This window comes from Agelaius tricolor, unplaced genomic scaffold (assembly GCF_023055355.1).
Source record: "Agelaius tricolor isolate 1412-34295 unplaced genomic scaffold, bAgeTri1.0.p SCAF_127, whole genome shotgun sequence".
Taxonomy (NCBI): Eukaryota; Metazoa; Chordata; class Aves; order Passeriformes; family Icteridae; genus Agelaius; species Agelaius tricolor.
Genome location: NW_027269387.1, coordinates 27501 through 46158, shown reverse-complemented (window position 1 = coordinate 46158; position 18658 = coordinate 27501). Strand labels below are relative to the sequence as shown.

Here is an 18658-nt window from a genome sequence, read left to right as displayed (position 1 = left end):
CTTGGTGAGGTGTCCTCATCCCGCACGGATTTTCCTGATTTATCACCCAGAGACTCAAAAATCCAGAGGAAATCGGGGCAGGGAGGCGTCGTCCTTTTATTTGAGTAAAAATAAAACACAAAAACCCACAAAACGTCCTTTTATTTGAGAAAACTAAAATCACAAATGCCAGGAATGTGGAAACCGTCCCCAAACCGGGGGGCGAAGGGCTCAGGACACGGCCTGGACAAAAAGCATTTTGGTCTCGGGATTCTAGCTGGTCAGAGTGACCCCAAGATAAGTTGAAAAGTCTTTTCCCAGCCAAGAAGGAGTCAGAACTCTTCATTTCTCATTTCTCAAGGTTGTTTATTGTCTTTTATCTGTAAAATTTTTTTCTCCTGTGCAGCCGAGGTCGTCTCAGCAGGACAGTCAGAGGCACTCTGCCCGCCATGGGGCAGTGTTATCTTCTTATACAAAAAAACCCTACAATATTTAAATATACAATATTTAAAACTACAATATTTAAATATACAATATTTACAATTACTTTCCAACACCTATCACCTGTGTTAGACAGTGAGCTTCTACTCTAAACTAAAATAAAAGCGCCAACACCACAGCACAAGATGGAGGCCAAGAAGAAGGAGAAAGGCCGGACACGCCCAGATTCCTCCATCTTGCCTCATTCTAAAAACACCAAAAATCAATTTTTTCACCCCGCGATAAATTCGCTATCATTCCACCTAAACTTCCGTGGCTTGCAATTCTTCATAGAAGGTTGGTAATTGTTTTTTTCCAATCAAAGGCACGGCGGGGGGGGGTCCTGGGCTCTGTGCCGAGGTCTCTGAGCCCCCTGGGCATGAGCTCAAGCCCTCCAGGGCCGCCAGAGGAATTTCCTGGGTTCCGAAACTTCGGGAAAAGAGGAAACACTTCGAGAAGGGAGGAAATGGGGAGGATTCATCCCGCCAAGGGCACAACAAGGGTAAAAACCCCACACGCCAAACCGGGCTCCTCCTGGAGCCATCCCAGACCTCCTGACGGACTCAGAGGGCTCCCCTCAGCCCCCTCAGGAGCAGATCCGCAGCGAGAACCCGAATCCCACCCAGTCCAGGGCCGACACGGCTCTCCCGGCCCCGGCAGCGCTGGCCCCGCGTCACCTCCAGGGAGGAATTTATGGGTTCTGAAACTTCGGGAAAAGCGGAAACACTTCGAGAAGGAATCATCCCGCCAAGGGCACAACAAGGGTAAAAACCCCACACGCCAAACCGGGCTCCTCCTGGAGCCATCCCAGACCTCCTGACGGACTCAGAGGGGCGGCATCAACCGGGATTCATCCCCTCAGGAGCAGATCCGCAGCGAGAACCCGAATCCCACCCACTCCAGGGGCGACACGGCTCTCCCGGCCACCTCGCCGTCCCAGCAGCGCTCGCCCCGCGTCACCTCCAGCAGCCGCGCCCCCAGGCCCATCTTGAACCAGGGCAGGACCCTCTCTCCGTTGAAGGCGGCGCGGGTGTGCTCCAGGATGGGGACGTCGTCGCCGGCGCTGAAGAAGGCCACGCGGCGCCCCTCGTAGTCCAGCGCCACGCGGAGGCGGCGCGGCGGCGGGCGCAGGGGCGGCCGGGCCCGCGGCGAGGTCAGCGAGTGGAAGGCCTCGAGCGCCCACACGCCGTCCTGGGGCCGCAGGCTGAGGGGGCCCCTCCTGCGGGCCGACTCCCGCACCACCCCCAGCGCCCAGACGCCGCCCCGGCCCACCTCGACCTCCCAGAAATGGCGGCCCGAGGTGAAGCCGCCGCGCGCCAGCACGCAGGGCTCGAAGTCGAAGCGCTCGGGGTGGTCGGGGACGTCGCGGGGCTGGAGCTGCCCCCGAGCCTCCCTGGCGTCGGCGGAGAGGTGCAGGTGAGGGTGGGCGGTGTGGGGGTCCAGGGTGAGGGAGGCTGCGGGGAAAGGGAGGGGTGGGGGGGAGTCGGCATGCTGGGAAAGGCCGTGCTGAAAATGGGGGGCAAATCCCCCCGAAAAATGCCTTAAAAATTCCCTGGAAAATGCCTTAAAAATTCCCTGGAAAATTCCCTGAAAAATGCCTTAAAAATTCCCTGGAAAATGCCCTGAAAAATGCCTTAAAAATCCCCTGAAAAATGCCTTAAAAATCCCCTGAAAAATGCCTTAAAAATTCCCTGGAAAATGCCCTGAAAAATGCCCTGAAAAATGCCCTTAAAAATTCCCTGAAAAATGCCTTAAAAATTCCCTGGAAAATGCCCTGAAAAATGCCCCGAAAAATCTCCTTGAAAAAGGGGGAAAATCCCCCAAAAATCCCTGAAAAATGCCCTTCTGAAAAATCCCTTAAAAATGCCCTGAAAAATGCCCCGAAAAATCTCCTTAAAAAGGGGGAAAATCCCCCGAAAATTCCCTGAAAAATGCCCTTCTGAAAAGGGGGGAAATCCCCTGGAAAATGCCTTAAAAATTCCCTGAAAAATGCCCTGAAAAATCTCCTTAAAAAGGGGGAAAATCCCCCCAAAAATCCCCTGAAAAATGCCTTAACAATTCCCTGAAAATGCTCTTCTAAAAAATCCTCTGAAAAGGGGGGAAATCCCCTGAAAAATGCCCTTCTGAAAAAGGGGAAAATGCCCTGAAATATCCCTTATATTATATTATATTATATTATATTATATTATATTATATTATATTATGTTATGTTATGTTATGTTAGCTTATGTTATTTATAATATTGTTAAATTATTCTATATAAGATTATAAATTCTATTCTATTGTATTCTATTTAATAACGATGATGATGATGATGATGATGATAATAATAATAATAATAATAATAATCCTTCTAAAAGATTCCTCACTTCCTTCCTGCGCCCCCAGCACAGGCAGGACGGGGCAGGATTGGGATCAAACTCCCTGGGAAATCCCTCCCGGCCCCATCCCGTCCCACAGCGCGGAATTCCCGGGCAGGGAAAGGGAGGGAAATTCTCTTTTTGGGATATTCTGGGGAATCCCTCCCGCAGACCCAAACCCCGAATTTCCTGCCCCAAACTCACCCGGCTCCTGCAGCAGGAACATGAGGCTGTCTGGGGAGAGAGAGTTCAGGGATTTGGGGTCAAAAATCACCTTTATCCCCGGGGATGGAGCCCCCGGCACCTCATCCCCAGGATTCAGGGATTTATCCCCTCTCTGTTCCCTTCCCTGGCTTTTCTGATCTCTGGGGTTCCATTTTCCCACCGGGCCACCCCCAGAATTCTGATTTGGGCTGGATTTTCCCTTCCTCTGCAATTCCCGGCTGGGTTTGGAACCCAGGGAAAAACCTCAGGGAAAACCTCAGGTGAAAAATAACAGTACCTGGATATCCCCCCTCCCAAAAAAAAACCCCATTTCTGCCAAAATAACCCAATTTTTGCCAGGTATCCCACAAAATTACCCCATTTTTGTCAGGTATCCCACAAAAAAACCCGTTTCTGTTAAGTATCCCACAAAATACCCCATTTGTGGGGAATCCCACAAAATAACCCAATTTCTGCCAGGAATTTCACAAAAAAGCCCCCATTTTTGCCAGGAATTTCACAAAAAAAACCCGTTTCTGTTAGGTATCCCACAAAATACCCAATTTTTGCCAGGAATCTCACAAAATAACCCAATTTCTGCCAGATATCCCACAAAATAACCCCATTTGTGGTGAATTCCATAAAATATCCCCATTTCTGTCAGGTATCCCACAAAATTACCCAATTTTTGCCAGGAATCCCACAAAATAACCCCATTTGTGGTGAATCCCACAAAATATCCCCGTTTCTCCCAGGAATCCCACAAAATAACCCAATTTCTGCCAGATATCCCAAAAAATAACCCAATTTCTGCCAGATATCCCAAAAAAATAACCCAGTTTCTCCCAGGAACCCCACAAAATAACCCAATTTTTGCCAGGAATCCCACAAAATAACCCAATTTCTGCCAGATATCCCAAAAAAATAACCCCGTTTTTGCCAGGAATCCCACAAAATGGCCCCGTTTTTGCCAGGAATCCCACAAAATGGCCCCGTTTGTGCCAGGAATTTCACAAAATGGCCCCGTTTCTCCCAGGTACCCCACAAAATAACCCCATTTTTGCCAGGAATTTCACAAAATAACCCCATTTTTGCCAGGAATCCCACAAAATAACCCAATTTCTGCCAGATATCCCAAAAAAATAACCCCGTTTGTGCCAGGAATTTCACAAAATGGCCCCGTTTTTGCCAGGAATTTCACAAAATGGCCCCGTTTTTTACAGGAATTTCACAAAATGGCCCCGTTTGTGCCAGGAACCCCACAAAATGGCCCCGTTTGTGCCAGGAATCCCACAAAATGGCCCCGTTTTTTACAGGAATTTCACAAAATGGCCCCGTTTTTGCCAGATTTTGCCCCATTCCTCCTGGATTCCCCCCCAGGCCCACCTTGGCACCTCCTCAAGGCGCCCCTCACCAGGACGCTGCTCTGCACAAAATCCTCCAGGCTCCTCTGCAGCTCGGGGGAGAGCTCGGCCGGGGGCTGGAACCGCATCGACTCACAGCTGCCAGAAACGGGGCGGAAATGGGGGAAAACGGGAAAAAACGGGGCGGAAACGGGGGAAAACGGGAAAAAACGGGGTGGAAATGGGGGAAAACAGGAAAAAACGGGGCGGAAATGGGGAAAAACGGGGGGAAAATGGGGAAAAACGGGAAAAACGGGGTGAAAATGGGGAAAAACGGGAAAAAAATGGGGTGAAAATGGGGAAAAACGGGGGGAAAAACGGGGCAAAAAAGGGGGGGAAAAAAAGGGGAAAAATGGGAAAAAACGGGGCAAAAAAGGGGGGAAAAATGGGAAAAACGGGGCAAAAAAGGGGGCAAAAAAAGGGGGGGAAAAGGGAAAAAACGGGCCAAAAAAAGGGAAAAAACGGGCCAAAAAACAGGCCAAAAAAGGGGGGGAAAAAAGGGGAAAAAAAGGGGAAAAACAGGCCAAAAAAGGGAAAAAACGGGCCAAAAAAGGGGGAAAAAAAAAGGGAAAAAACGGGCCAAAAAAGGGAGGGGGGGGAAGGGTCAAAAAAGGGGAAAAAAGGGAAAAAACAGGCCAAAAAACGAGGCAAAAAAAGGGAAAAAACGGGCCAAAAAAGGGAAAAAAACGGGCCAAAAAAGGGAAAAAATGGGCCAAAAAAAAGGGCAAAAAAGGGGAAAAAAAACGGGCCAAAAAGAAGGGCAAAAAAGGGAAAAAATGGGCCAAAAAAGGGAGGGGGGGGAAGGATCAAAAAAGGGGAAAAAGAGGGGGAAAAAAAATGGTAAAACCCCCCAGTCCGATGATTCATTTTATTCTCATTAAATGTTCTCCCAGGAGCAATAAATATTAAATTAAATATAGAATTAAATATAAAATTAATTATTAAATAATATATTAAATAATAGAAATAATATATTAAATAAAACAGTAAATAAAATATGAAATAAAAATACTAAATAAGATATTAAATAAATTATTTAATAAAATATTAAATAAAATATTTTCCCTGCCCTTCCTGGGCAGTTTCCTTCCCCCCGGACCCGAATTCCCGAGCCCGGAGCAGAGCAGTGGGAATTGGAGGGAATTTGGGTGGGAATTGGAGGGAATTTGGGTGGGAATTGGAGGGAATTTGGGTGGGAATTTGGGTGGGAATTGGAGGGAATTTGGGTGGGAATTTGGGTGGGAATTGGAGGGAATTAGGGTGGGAATTGGAGGGAATTTGGGTGGGAATTGGAGGGAATTTGGGTGGGAATTTGGGTGGGAATTGGAGGGAATTTGGGTGGGAATTTGGGTGGGAATTGGAGGGAATCTCACCCGGAGCTGCCTCACCTGTCCAGGAGCTGTTGGATGTCCTGAAGGTGGGAGGAGAGAGGAGATGGTGAGAGATGGGTGGGTTTTGGAGATTTTTTTTGTGATTTTTTTGGGTGATTTTTAGGTGATTTTTATGGTGGTTTTTATGGTGGTTTTTTGGTGATTTTACAGTGATTTTTGGGGCTTTTTTGGGAAGGGTTTTGGGGGGGGGTTTGGGGATTTTTTTGGGGGGGAATTCTTGTGGAATTTTTGGGGGATTTTTTTTTGGTAGATTTTGGGGTTTTTTTGGGGGGATTTCTTGTGGGTTTTTGGGGGGATTTTTTGGGTAGATTTTGGGGCATTTATTTGGGGATTTGGGGGTATTTATTTGGGGATTTTGGGGGCTTTATTTGGGGGCTTTTTGGGGGATTTGGGGGTATTTATTTGGGGCTTTTTTGGGGGCTTTATTTGGGGGCTTTTTGAGGGATTTTGGGGATTTTAGGGGCTTTATTTGAGGGCTTTTTGTGGCTTTTGGGGGGCTTTATTTGGGGGCATTTTGGGGGCTTTATTTGGGGTATTTATTTGGGGATTTTGGGGGCTTTATTTGGGGGCTTTTTGGGGGCTTTTTGGGGCTTTATTTGGGTTTTTTTGGGGGGATTTTGGGGGCTTTATTTGGGGGCTTTTGGGGGGATTTTGGGGCATTTATTTGGGGATTTTCGGGGCTTTATTTGGGGGCTTTTGGGGGGATTTTGGGGGCTTTATTTGAGGGCTTTTGGGGGGGATTTTGGGGGCTTTATTTGGGGGCTTTTTGGGGATTTTGAGGTATTTATTTGGGGATTTTTGGGGCTTTATTTGGGCGCTTTTTGGGCGATTTTGGGGGCTTTCAGTGGATCCATCCCCACCCAATCCCCATCCCCGTCCCGTCCCCGCTCTGTCCCGCCCGGGCCCTGGGACGGCCTCGGTGCTGCATTTCCCATTCCGAGTCTCCTCCGTTCCTCTCCGCACCTGCAGGAACCGTCCCGGCGGCTGCTGGAGCTTCCCCTCCATCTCCCAGGCCAGCGTCTCCACCCGCGACAGCTCCTCCGAGACCTGGGCCAGGGCGCGGCGCCGGGCGCGGGCCAGGGCGGCCTCCAGGGCCCCGAGCTGCGCCCGCAGGCGCCGCTGCTGCTCCTCCAGGCAGCGCCGCAGCCCCTGCAGCTCCCGCGCCAGGCGCTGCCCCTCGCCCCGCGCACGGGCCTGGGCAGGGAGCAGGAGGAGGAAATGGGGATTGGGATGGAGCGCTCGGGGTTTGGGAATGAGGGGGCTCAATGAAATGGTGCAGGGGAGAAGGAAATGGGGATTGGGATGGAGCGCTTGGGGTTTGGGAATGGATGGGCTCAATGAAATGGTGCAGGGAGCAGGAGGAAATGGGGATTGGGATGGAGCGCTCGGGGTTTGGGAATGAGGGGACTCAATGAAATGGTGCAGGGGAGGAGGAAATGGGGATTGGGATGGAGCGCTCGGGGTTTGGGAATGAGGGGACTCAATGAAATGGTGCAGGGAGGAGGAAATGGGGATTGGGATGGAGCGCTCGGGGTTTGGGAATGAGGGGACTCAATGAAATGGTGCAGGGAGGAGGAGGAAATGGGGATTGGGATGGAGCGCTCGGGGTTTGGGATGGGAACAACTCAATGAAATGGTGCAGGGAGGAAATGTGGATTGGGATGGAGCGCTTGGGGTTTGGGAATGGAGGAACTCAATGAAATGGTGCAGGGGAGGAGGAGGAAATGGGGATTGGGATGGAGCGCTTGGGGTTTGGGAATGAGGGGACTCAATGAAATGGTGCAGGGGAGGAGGAAATGGGGATTGGGATGGAGCGCTTGGGATTCGGGAATGGAGGAACTCAATGAAATGGTGCGGGAGAAGGAAATGGGGATTGGGATTGAGTGCTTGGGGTTTGGGAATGAGGGGGCTCAGAATGAAAGGATGAGGGGAGGAGACACGGGTGGGATGGAGCGCTTGGGGTTTGGGATGGGAACAAATTCAATGAAATGGTGCAGGGAGGAGACGTGGATGGGATGGAGTGCTTGGGGTTTGGGAATGGAGGAACTCAGAATGAAAGGATGAGAGGAGGAGACGCGGATGGGATGGAGCGCTTGGGGTTTGGGAATGGAGGAACTCAATGAAATGGTGCAGGGAGGAGACGCGGATGGGATGCTTGGATTTTGGGAATGGATGGACTCAGAATGAAATGGTACAGGGAGGAGACGCGGATGGGATGGAGCGCTTGGGGTTCGGGAAAGGGAATGAACTCAATGAAATGGTGCGGGAGGAGACGCGGATGGGATGGAGTGCTCGGGGTTTGGGAATGGAGGAACTCAGAATGAAAGGATGAGGGGAGGAGGAGACACGGATGGGATGGAGCGCTTGGGGTTTGGGATGGGAACAACTCAATGAAATTATGAGGGGAGGAGGAAACACGGATGGGATGGAGCGCTTGGGGTTCGGGAATGGAGGAACTCAATGAAAGGATGAGAGGAGGAGGAAACACGGATGGGATGGAGCGCTTGGGGTTTGGGAAGGGAACAAATCCAATGAAAGGATGAGAGGAGGAGAGACGCGGATGGGATTGAGCGCTTGGATTTTCGGGAATGGATGGGCTCAATGAAATGATGCGGGAGGAGACGCGGATGGGATGGAGCGCTTGGGGTTTGAGAAGAGATGAAATGGTGCAGGGAGGAGACGTGGATGGGATGGAGTGCTCGGGGTTCGGGAATGGAGGAACTCAGTGAAATGGTGAGGGGAGGAGGAGACACGGATGGGATGGAGCGCTTGGATTTTGGGAATGGATGGACTCAGAATGAAAGGATGCGGGGAGGAGATGCGGATTGGATTGAGCGCTCGGATTTCGGGAATGGATGAGCTCAGAATGAAATGATGCAGGGAGGAGACGCGGATGGGATTGAGTGCTTGGATTTTGGGAAGGGAATAAATTCAATGAAATTATGAGGGCAGGAGACGTGGATCGGATGGAGCACTCGGGTTTCGGGAATGGAACAACTCAGAATGAAAGGGTGAGGATTGGATTGAGCGCTTGGATTTTCGGGAATGGATGAACTCAATGAAATGGTGAGGGGAGGAGACGCAGATGGGATCGAGCGCTTGGATTTTCGGGAATGGATGAACTCAATGAAATGGTGAGGGGAGGAGGAGACGTGGATTGGATCGAGCGCTTGGGTTTCGGGAATGGAACAACTCAGAATGAAAGGATGAGGGGAGGAGAGGCAGATGGGATTGAGCGCTTGGATTTCGGGAATGAGCAGACTCAGAATGAAATGGTGCAGTGGGGCTCCCTTGGGGACCTCTCAGGTGCCTCAGAAATGGGGGGAAAGAGAGGGAAATCGGGGTAAAACGGAGGCTGCATCCTCCAAAAATCCGAGAGAGCCCAGGGAATGCCCCGTGGCCTCTCCCTTTACTTGAATAAAGCCAAAAAAGAGAGGACTTCTCTGTCTCCTTTTTGGGCAAAAACCTCTGCTGTTTGTGGGTTAATTTATTTCCCTGTCTCCTTTCTGGGCACAAACCTCTGGTGTTTGGTGATAAATTTTCCTGACACCTTTTTGGGCTCAAACCTCTGCTGTTTGTGGGTTAATTTATTTCCCTCTCTCCTTTTTGGGCACAAACCCCTGCTGTTTGTGGGTTAATTTCTCTGTCTCCTTTTTGGGTACAAACCTCTGGTATTTGGTGATAAATTTTCCTGACACCTTTTTGGGTACAAACCTCTGCTGTTTGTGGGTTAATTTATTTCCCTGCCTCCTTTTTGGGCACAAACCCCTGCTGTTTGTGGGTTTATTTTCCCGACACCTCCCTCCCCTCGTTATCTCCCTGCCGCAGCCCTGGCTGAACCCCAGCTGATAAAACCAACGCTCCAAGAGCCAAATTCGGGAGGTTTGGCCTCAAAACAGCGCTGGGGCCGAGGGAGAGACGCAAAGCCCAGATCCAACCAAGCCCCCAAGCTGCTCCCACCAGGTGCAGACTCCTCCAAGCTCCGGATTTTCGGCTTTCCAGGAATTTTTCTCTCTCCTCCTTCAAAGCCTGGAGGCAGCTCTGGATCTGCTCCTGCAGGGAAATAAAAAGTGAACTCGGAGGGGCTGAGAAAAACCCGTTTTTCCCACCAAAATTTGCTCTATCCCTCGTCTGAGATGGGAGATGCTGATTTTTTTTTTTTTTTTAAATTTTATTTTTATTATTTTTTTATTATTTTCCAAGAAGGAGCGAGGAGCTGAGCCGGAGCCAGCCCCGCGTACAGGGAGGGCTGGGAGCCCCAGATAAGAGAAATTCCTCCCCCCCAAAAAAAAAAACACCACTCCTGGCCTCCAGAAATTTGGGTTCTGGGATAAAAATCACCGTCTTTAAAAACCCCAGGCCGATTTTTCAGGGGTTTATGTTTACAAGAACGTTTTAGACATAATTGTAGACAAAACATTGCGCCCGTTTATGACTTCTTTAAGTTTATAGAGAATTCTCCAGAAGTCTTTTTTGGCAGGAGAAAAGGAGCAGAAAAGAGGTTTCTAAATGAGCTGCAGCTCAACAAAAAATAGTTTGCGTTTATTTGAAACTAAAGAAGCAGCAAAGACATTGAGATCAGAGGAAGAACAGCACTAAAGGGCTTTAAAACACCACCAAAGGGGTTTAAAGCACCACCAAAGGGGTTTAAAACACCACCAGATTAAAAACCACCCCCAAAGAGAAGCATTTTGAGGCGCTTCCACCCACTCTGGGCACTGAAATCACCTCAAATCCAAACCCACGGGGACTGAGGAGGTTTTCCCCAATCACGGTGGTCTCAACTCGGATGTCAGCACCCCCTGGGTGTCCCCGTTGTCCGGGTGTCACCATCCCCTGGGTGTCACCATCCCCTGTCTGTCCCCATCCCCAGGGTGTCCCCATTGTCCGGGTGTCCCCATCCCCAGAGTGGCACTGTCAGGGATGTCCCCATCCCCTGAGTGTCACCATTGTCCAGGTGTCACCACTCCCAGGATGTCACCACCCCCTGGCTGTCCCCAGGCTCTCACCCGGTACTCCCGGTGTCCCCATTGTCCAGCTGTCCCCATTGTCCGGCTGTCCCCATCCCCTGTCTGTCCCCATCCCCTGTCTGTCCCCATGGTCCGGCTGTCCCTGTCCCCATCCCGAGTGTCCCCAGGGCTCTCACCCGGTACTCCCGCGCCGCCTCCTCGGCGGGCACCACTTGGTGCTCCCGCTGCTGCTCCCGGTGCTGCTCCCGGTGCTGCTCCCGGTGCCTCTCCCGGTGCTCCCACGCGCACTCGGGGCACAGCAGCGCCCGCTCCTCGCGGCAGAAGAGCCGCAGCGGCTCCCGGTGCCGCCCGCACACGGAGCCGCCCCCCGGCGCCACCGGCGGCGCCGCCTGCAGCAGCCCCGGCAGCAGCTCCCGGGCGATGCCCGCGATGTGCCCGAGCTCCCGGCTGGGTCTCAGGCTGCTCCCGCCCGGGGCCGCGTCCCGGCACTGCGGGCAGCAGAGCGGCCCCGCCGCCGCCGCCGCCGCCGCCGCCGCCCCGGGGCCCGGCCCGCAGCGCTCCACGCAGCCCCGGCAGAAGTTGTGGCCGCAGCGCAGCGAGACGGGGTCGCGGAAGAGCTCCAGGCACACCGGGCACGAGGCGGCGGCGCGGAGCTGCTCGGCGGGGCTGGGAACCGCCATGGGAGCTGCGAGGAGGAGGAGGAGGGTGTGCTTCCTCCCTCGGGGACCCTGGATATTGCGGAGGAGGAGGATGAGGATGCACTGGGAGCTGGGGATGAAGGAGAGGAGGGTGTCAGGGATGATGGGGATTTGGGGTGAAGGAGAGGAGGATGCACGGGGAGCTGGGGATGAAGGAGAGGAGGGTGTGCTTCCTCCCTCGGGGACCCCGCGTACTGGGGAGGAAGAGGAGAAGGATGTGAGGGATGATGGATATTGGGGATGAGGAGGAGGAGGCTGTGAGGGGTGCTGGATATTTGGGATAAGAAGAGGATGAGGAGGGCGTGCTTCCTCCCCTGTGGGTGCTGGGAGCTGGGGATGAAGAGGAGGAGGAGGGTGTGAGGGGTGCTGGATATTTGGGGAGGATGAAGGAAAGTTTGGCTGGAGAAGGCAGGGAGGGAAGAAGAGCCGAGATTCAAAATTACACAAAGAAAAATGGGGAGAAGGGCTCAGATGAGCTGAAAGGGACGGAATGAGGGGTAAAAATAAGGGGAAAAGGGAAAAAAGAGGGGGAAAAAAGAGACGGGAAGGAAAAGGGGAGTGTTTCTGCCCGGTTTCGAACCGGGGACCTTTCGCGTGTGAGGCGAACGTGATAACCACTACACTACAGAAACGCTGTGCCTCGGCCGCCGCGCCGGGAGGGAAAACCGCGGCGAAAATGGGAGCTTTTGGGTAAAAAGGGAAAAAATACCCAAAGAGACCCGGGACAGGGACCGGGACCGGGAAAACCGCGGGGAAAATGGGAGATTTTGGGTAAAAAGGGCTAAAATACCTGAGCGGGACAGGGAAAACCTCGGGGAAAATGGGAGATTTTGGGTAAAAAGGGAAAGAATACCTGAGAGAGACCCAGACCGGGACAGGAACCGGGACAGGAATCGGGACCAGAACCGGGACAGGAACCGGGACCGGGACCGGGGGGCTCGGAGCGCCCCGGGCTGCGCTGGGGGCGGGGAAAGGTGCCAATGTCCCGCCCCCGGCTACGCCCTCAACCCCGCGGCGCTGACACCGCCCCCAGTCCTCCAAGACCAACGAGTTGAGTGGTTGGACAAACCCCAGAGGAAGTGGAGCGGCCAAAATTTCCGGTGTTGCTCGGCAACCGGATCCACTTCCGGTCACGCCGGGCGGAATAGGCGGTGCCTCAACCGGAAAGCGGAAGTTCCGCGGCCTTCCCCGTCTGTAGCAGAGCCACGGCCAGGCGAACTCGGCCGGGGGGACCCGGACCGGAACCAGGACCCAGACAGGAACCGGAGACCGGGACCGCGCTGGGGGCGCGGAAAGCCGGTATTGCCCCGCTTCCGGTTCCACTCCTAGTCCTCCAATAACAACGAGTCGCGTGGCTAGACAAACTCCGGCAACAGGAGCCACTTCCGGTCATATTGAGCGGAAGAGGCGTGGCCTGAGCCGGAAGGCGGAAGTTCCACCGCCTTTCCCGTCTGTGGCGGAGCCGCTGTCGGGCGAGCGCGGCCCGGGAGGAACCGGAGGGAACCGGGGAGACCCGAGAGGAACCGAGCGGGACCCGACGAGCACCCAGCGGGCACCAAGCGGCTCCTCCAGCACCGTGAGAGCGCGGGGGGACCGCGGCGGGGAGGCCCGGTGAGGCCTAGCGGGGCCCGGTGAGGCCTAGAGGGGCCCGGTGAGGCCTGGCCCGGGCCGGGGGGGCTGAGCCGGGTGGAGGAGGAGGAGGAGGAGGAAGAAGAGGAGGAGGAGAGGAGAAGGAGGAGGAGGAGGAAGGCGCCCCACGGGAATGGCGGCGCCGTTGGCGCTGGGCGGCCCCGGTTCCCTGCGGCCGGACCCGGTGGAGACGCTGCAGGAGGAGGCGATCTGCGCCATCTGCCTCGACTACTTCGCCGACCCAGTGTCCATCGGCTGCGGGCACAATTTCTGCCGCGGCTGCATCTCCCGACTCTGGGCCCGCGGCGGCGGCGGCGCAACCGAGCCCGGCCCGGAGCGCTCCGAGCTCGGCGAGGAGGAAGAGGAGGAGGAGGAAGAGGAGGAGGAAGAGCTGGAGGAAGACGAGCTGGATGTAGAGCAGGAGGAGGAGGAGGAGGACGGCGTGGAGGAGGAGGAGGAGGAGGATGACGATATGTGGGAGGAAGATGAGGAGGAAGAGGAAGAGGAGGAAGGCGAGCTGTGGGGAGACCCCGCTGAGGATGAGGAGGAGGAGGAGGAGGATGATGAAGGCGGCGCAGCGTGGGCCGGGGGCGCCGAGGGGAGCGGCCTCTACCTGGGCTACGACGAGGACGTGATGGAGGCGGACGTGGAGGAGGAGGAGGAGGAGGCGGAGGACGAAGACGACGAGGAGGAGGATGATGACGAGGATGACGATGATGAGGAGGAGGAGGAAGGCCCCGCGGCCTTCACCTGCCCGCAGTGCCGCAAATCCTTCTCGCAGCGCAGCTTCCGGCCCAACCTGCAGCTGGCCAACATGGTGCACATCATCCGCCAGCTGCACCCGGGGCCCGGCACCGGCACCGGCAGCACCGGCAGCACCGGCAGCACCGGGCCCGAGCCCTGCGGCGCCCCCGGCGGCCCCCCCGAGCTGTGCCCCAAGCACCGGGAGCCGCTGAAGCTTTTCTGCGAGCAGGACCTGGCCCCGATCTGCGTGGTGTGCAGGGAGGCAAGGGGGCACAAGCAGCACAGCGTGCTGCCCCTGGACGAGGCCCTGCAGGAGTGCAAGGTGTGGGGAAAATTTGGGGAAATTTGGGGTTTTTGGGGGTATTTGGGGTGTAGGGAGCACAGCACAGCGTGCTGCCGCTGGACGAGGCCCTGCAGGAGTGCAAGGTGTGGGGGAATTGGGGAGATTTGGGGAGATTTGGGGTTTTTATGGGGTTTGGGGTGTAGGGAGCACAGCACAGTGCTGCCCCTGGACGAGGCCCTGCAGGAGTGCAAGGTGCGGGGAGAATTTGGGGGATTTTTGGGGTTATTTTGGGGTTTTTTGGGTGTTTTTGGGGGGTTCTTTGAGGTTTTTTGGCAGTTTAGGCGCGGTGCCGCTCGACGCGGCGCTGTAGGAGTGCAAGGCGGGAATTTGGGGAGTTTTGGGGGGGATTTTGGGGTTTTAAATGGGGTTTGGGAAGGTTTGGGGGGGTTTTAATAGGGTTTGAGGGGGCTTGGGGGGAATTTGGGGGAGTTTGGGGCATTTGGAGGGTTTGGAGATTTGGGGTTTTTGGGGCGTTTTGGGGATTTTGGGGGTTTTTGGGCTTTTTGGGGATCAGAATCCCCGGATCTGCCCAGGCTGAGCCCCCTCCCCTCCCTCAGACCAAGCTCCAGAGCCACCTGGAGCCCCTGCGGAGGCAGCTGGAGGCGGTGCTGAAGCAGAAATCCAGCGAGGAGGAGAAAATCTCCCTGCTCAGGGTGAGCTCTGCACGGATCCGTCCCTTCCCAGCCCGAAAAACAGCCCCAGGACACTCAAATCCCCATTTTCTGCACCATTTTATCCCTTTCTAGCCCAAAAATCAGCCCCAGGACACTCAAATCCTCATTTTCTGCACCATTTTATCCCTTTCCAGTGCCAGGGCACTCAAATCCCATTTTCTGCCCCATTTTATCCCTTTCTAACCAGCCCCAGAACACTCAAATCCTCATTTTCTGCACCATTTTATCCATTTCTAGCCCAAAAATCAGCCCCAGGACACTCAAATCCTCATTTTCTGCCCCATTTTATCCCTTTCCAGTGCCAGGACACTCAAATCCTCATTTTCTGCCCCATTTTATCCCTTTCCAGCCCAAAAAACAGCGCCAGGACACTCAAATCCTCATTTTCTGCCCCATTTTATCCCTTTCCAGCCCAAAAAACAGCCCCAGGACACTCAAATCCCCTTTTCTGCACCATTTTATCCCTTTCCAAACAGCCCCAGGACACTCAAATCCCCTTTTCTGCCCCATTTTATCCCTTTCCAAATAGTGCCAAGGCACTCAAGTCCCCTTTTCTGCACCATTTTATCCCTTTCCAGTGCCAGGGGACTCAAATCCCATTTTCTGCCCCGTTTTATCCCTTCTGAACTTCCATTCTCAATTCTTAATTCTTCATTAAAGGGTAAAAGGCTGGAAATTGTTGTTAAAGGAGAGGAAATTTGGGGTTAAAGGGGTGGAAATTTGGGGTTAAAAGGTTGGAAATTGTTATTAAAGGAGAGGAAATTTGGGGTTAAAGGGGTGGAAATTTGGGGTTGAAAGGTTGGAAATTGTTATTGGAGGAGTGGAAATTTGGGGTTAAAAGGCAGGAAATTGTCACTGCAACCCTGGAAATCCTCGCTCCAACACAGAAATTTGGGGTTAAAACGTTGGAAATTTTTACTGAAGGAGAGGAAATTTGGGGTTAAAGGGCTGGAAATTACCGCTCCAACTCATAAATTTGCTGTTAAAACCCTGGAAATCTTTGCTCCAACACAGAAATTTGGTGTTCAAGGGCTTGAAATCTTTGCTCCAACACAGAAATTTGGTGCTAAAAGGCTGGAAATCATTGTTGAAGGAGTGGAAATTTGGTGTTCAGGGGCTGGAAATTTTGTGTTCAAGGGCTGGAACCAGCTGCTCCAGCACCAATTTTTGGGTTTAAGGGCTGGAAATTTGGTGTTAAAAGCCTGGAAATCTTTGCTCCAGCACCAACTTTTGGGTTTAAGGGCTGGAATTTCGGTGAAAAGGCCGGAAGCTGGGGGCTGAAGGGGTGGAAATTTGGGGTGAAATTAGGCACTAAAGGTCTCGAAATGACCCCTCCAACCCCGTAAATCACAACTCCAACGCAGAAAACTGCGGCGAAAAGCCCGGAAACCGCTCAAAACCTCCGAACCCTTTTCCCCTGTGCCCCTCAGGAGCAGATGCAGGCGGAGATGCAGGAGCTGGAGGCCGATTTCGAGGAGCTGCAGCAGTTCCTGGCCGGGGAGCAGCTGCTGCTGCTGCGGCAGCTGCAGGAGCGGCACCAGGCGCTGCAGGCGCGGCAGCAACGCAACCTCAGCGCCCTGGAGGAGAGGGGAGCGGCCCTGCAGCGCCTGATCAGCGAGGCCGAGGCTGCAGGGAGGCAGGAGGGGCTGCAGCTGCTCAAGGTGGGACAAACTGGGATTAACTGGGGTAAACTGGGATAAACTGGGGTGAACTGGGGTGTTACTGGTGTTACTGGGGGAACTGGGACTGGGGAATGGCAGCAACGCAACCTCAGCGCCCTGGAGGAGAGGGGAGCGGCCCTGCAGCGCCTGATCAGCGAGGCCGAGGCTGCAGGGAGGCAGGAGGGGCTGCAGCTGCTCAAGGTGAGACAAACTGGGGTGAACTGGGGTGAACTGGGATAAACTGGGACTGGGGAATGGCAGCAACGCAGCCTCAGCGCCCTGGAGGAGAGGGGAGCGGCCCTGCAGCGCCTGATTGCAGAGGCTGAGGCTGCAGGGAGGCAGGAGGGGCTGCAGCTGCTCAAGGTGGGACAAACTGGTGTAAACTGGGGTAAACTGGGGTAAACTGGGCTGTTAATGGTGTAAACTGGGATAAACTGGGACTGGGGAAACTGGGATTGAGGGGTGACAGCCCTGGAGGAGAGGGGAGCGGCCCTGCAGCGCCTGATCAGCGAGGCCGAGGCTGCAGGGAGGCAGGAGGGGCTGCAGCTGCTCAAGGTGGGAGAAACTGGGGTAAACTGGGGTGAACTGGGGTGAACTGGGGTGTTAATGGTGTAAACTGGGATAAACTGGGACTGATGGAACTGGGACTGAGGGGTGACAGCCCTGGAGGAGAGGGGAGCGGCCCTGCAGCCCCTGATTGCAGAGGCTGAGGCTGCAGGGAGGCAGGAGGGGCTGCAGCTGCTCAAGGTGAGACAAACTGGGACAAACTGGGATAAACTGGGGTGAACTGGGGCTGGGGAATGGCAGCAATGCAACCTCAGCGCCCTGGAGGAGAGGGGAGCGGCCCTGCAGCGCCTGATCAGCGAGGCTGAGGCTGCAGGGAGGCAGGAGGGGCTGCAGCTGCTCAAGGTGAGACAAACTGGGATTAACTGGGATAAACTGGGATAAACTGGGACTGGGGAATGGCAGCGGTGCAGCCACAGCGCCCTGGAGGAGAGGGGAGCGGCCCTGATCAGCGAGGCCGAGGCTGAGGCTGCCAGGAGGGGCTGCAGCTGCTCAAGGTGAGACAAACTGGGATAAACTGGGGTGAACTGGGAGGTTACTGGGGGGAACTGGGATTAAGGAATGGCAGCGGTGCAGCCTCAGTGCCCTGGAGGAGACGGCGCTGCAGCTGCTCAAGGTGGGGTAAACTGGGGTAAACTGGGGTGAACTGGGATGGACTGGGATAAACTGGGGTAAACTGGGATAAACTGGGGTAAACTGGGGTAAACTGGGGTAAACTGGGGTTACTGGGATAAACTGGGGTAAACTGGGGTAAACTGGGATAAACTGGGGTAAACTGGGGTAAACTGGGGTTACTGGGATAAACTGGCGTTACTGGGGTGTTACTGGGAAGTTACTGGTGTAAACTGGGGGAACTGGGCAGCGGTCAGCACTGGAGGAGGCGGCGCTGCAGCTGCTCAAGGTGAGGTGAACTGGGATGGACTGGGGTAAACTGGGGTAAACTGGGGTGAACTGGGATGGACTGGGGTGTTACTGGGGGAACTGGGACTGGGGTAAACTGGGATGGACTGGGGTGAACTGGGATGGACTGGGGTGTTACTGGGGGAACTGGGACTGGGGTAAACTGGGGGGAACTGGGATTGGGATGGGAGAGCCCTGATCAGCGAGGCCGAGGCTGCAGGGAGGCAATTTGGGGGTTAAAATTTAATAAATTTAATAAATTTAATAATTAAAAAAAATTATTGTTAAATTTAATCAATTTAATAGTAAAAAGATCCCCAGTTTTGGGTTAAAACGGGGCAAAATCCGCCCCTTTGGAGGCAATTTTGGGTTAAAACGGGGCAAAATCCGCCCCACTGGAGCCAATTTTGGGTTAAAATGGGGCAAGATCCCCAGTTTTGGGTTAAAATGGGGCAAAATCCACCCCACTGGAGCCAATTTTGGGTTAAAATGGGGCAAGATCCCCAGTTTTGGGTTAAAATGGGGCAAAATACACCTCTTTGGAGCCGATTTTGGGTTAAAACGGGGCAAAATCCGCCCCTCTGGAGCCGATTTTGGGTTAAAAGGGAATCCCACAGGACCAACCCAAATCCTCATTAAAATTTTCACTTTTTTCTTT

The 18658-nt window shown here is 54.0% G+C and overlaps 2 protein-coding genes and 1 non-coding gene across 7 annotated transcripts in view; 1 reads left to right on the top strand and 2 right to left on the bottom strand.

Annotated features, from left to right (window-relative positions):
- Positions 1-324: 324 nt before the first annotated feature.
- On the bottom strand, positions 325-11467 carry LOC139586611 (E3 ubiquitin-protein ligase TRIM7-like). Of its 4 annotated transcripts, XM_071420169.1 has the most exons (7): positions 10964-11467; positions 9778-9870; positions 6781-7011; positions 5815-5837; positions 4410-4525; positions 3024-3053; positions 325-1913 (listed from the first exon to the last, which is right to left on the bottom strand). In XM_071420169.1, exons 1-7 carry the CDS (start codon positions 11465-11467, stop codon positions 1318-1320), a joined length of 1593 nt encoding a protein of 530 aa, XP_071276270.1. In that variant the 3' UTR covers positions 325-1317. The 4 variants fall into 4 exon arrangements, with proteins under 4 accessions (XP_071276270.1, XP_071276271.1, XP_071276272.1 ...); XM_071420170.1 differs by lacking the exon at positions 3024-3053; XM_071420171.1 differs by lacking the exon at positions 4410-4525.
- A 577-nt stretch (positions 11468-12044) lies between these two features.
- Positions 12045-12117, bottom strand: TRNAV-CAC (transfer RNA valine (anticodon CAC)). Its single transcript has one exon. It is a non-coding gene; the product is annotated as a tRNA-Val (tRNA).
- A 551-nt stretch (positions 12118-12668) lies between these two features.
- The window catches only part of TRIM41 (tripartite motif containing 41), a 12304-nt gene continuing 6314 nt past the window's right edge, over positions 12669-18658 (top strand). Inside the window, exons 1-3 of one of the 2 annotated variants that reach the window (XM_071420168.1) lie at positions 12669-14180; positions 14759-14854; positions 16306-16536. In XM_071420168.1, coding sequence (XP_071276269.1) covers positions 13248-14180; positions 14759-14854; positions 16306-16536 — 1260 coding nt within the window. In that variant the 5' untranslated portion in view covers positions 12669-13247. The remainder of the gene's footprint in view (positions 14181-14758; positions 14855-16305; positions 16537-18658) is intronic. The other variant, XM_071420167.1, reaches the window with a different exon arrangement.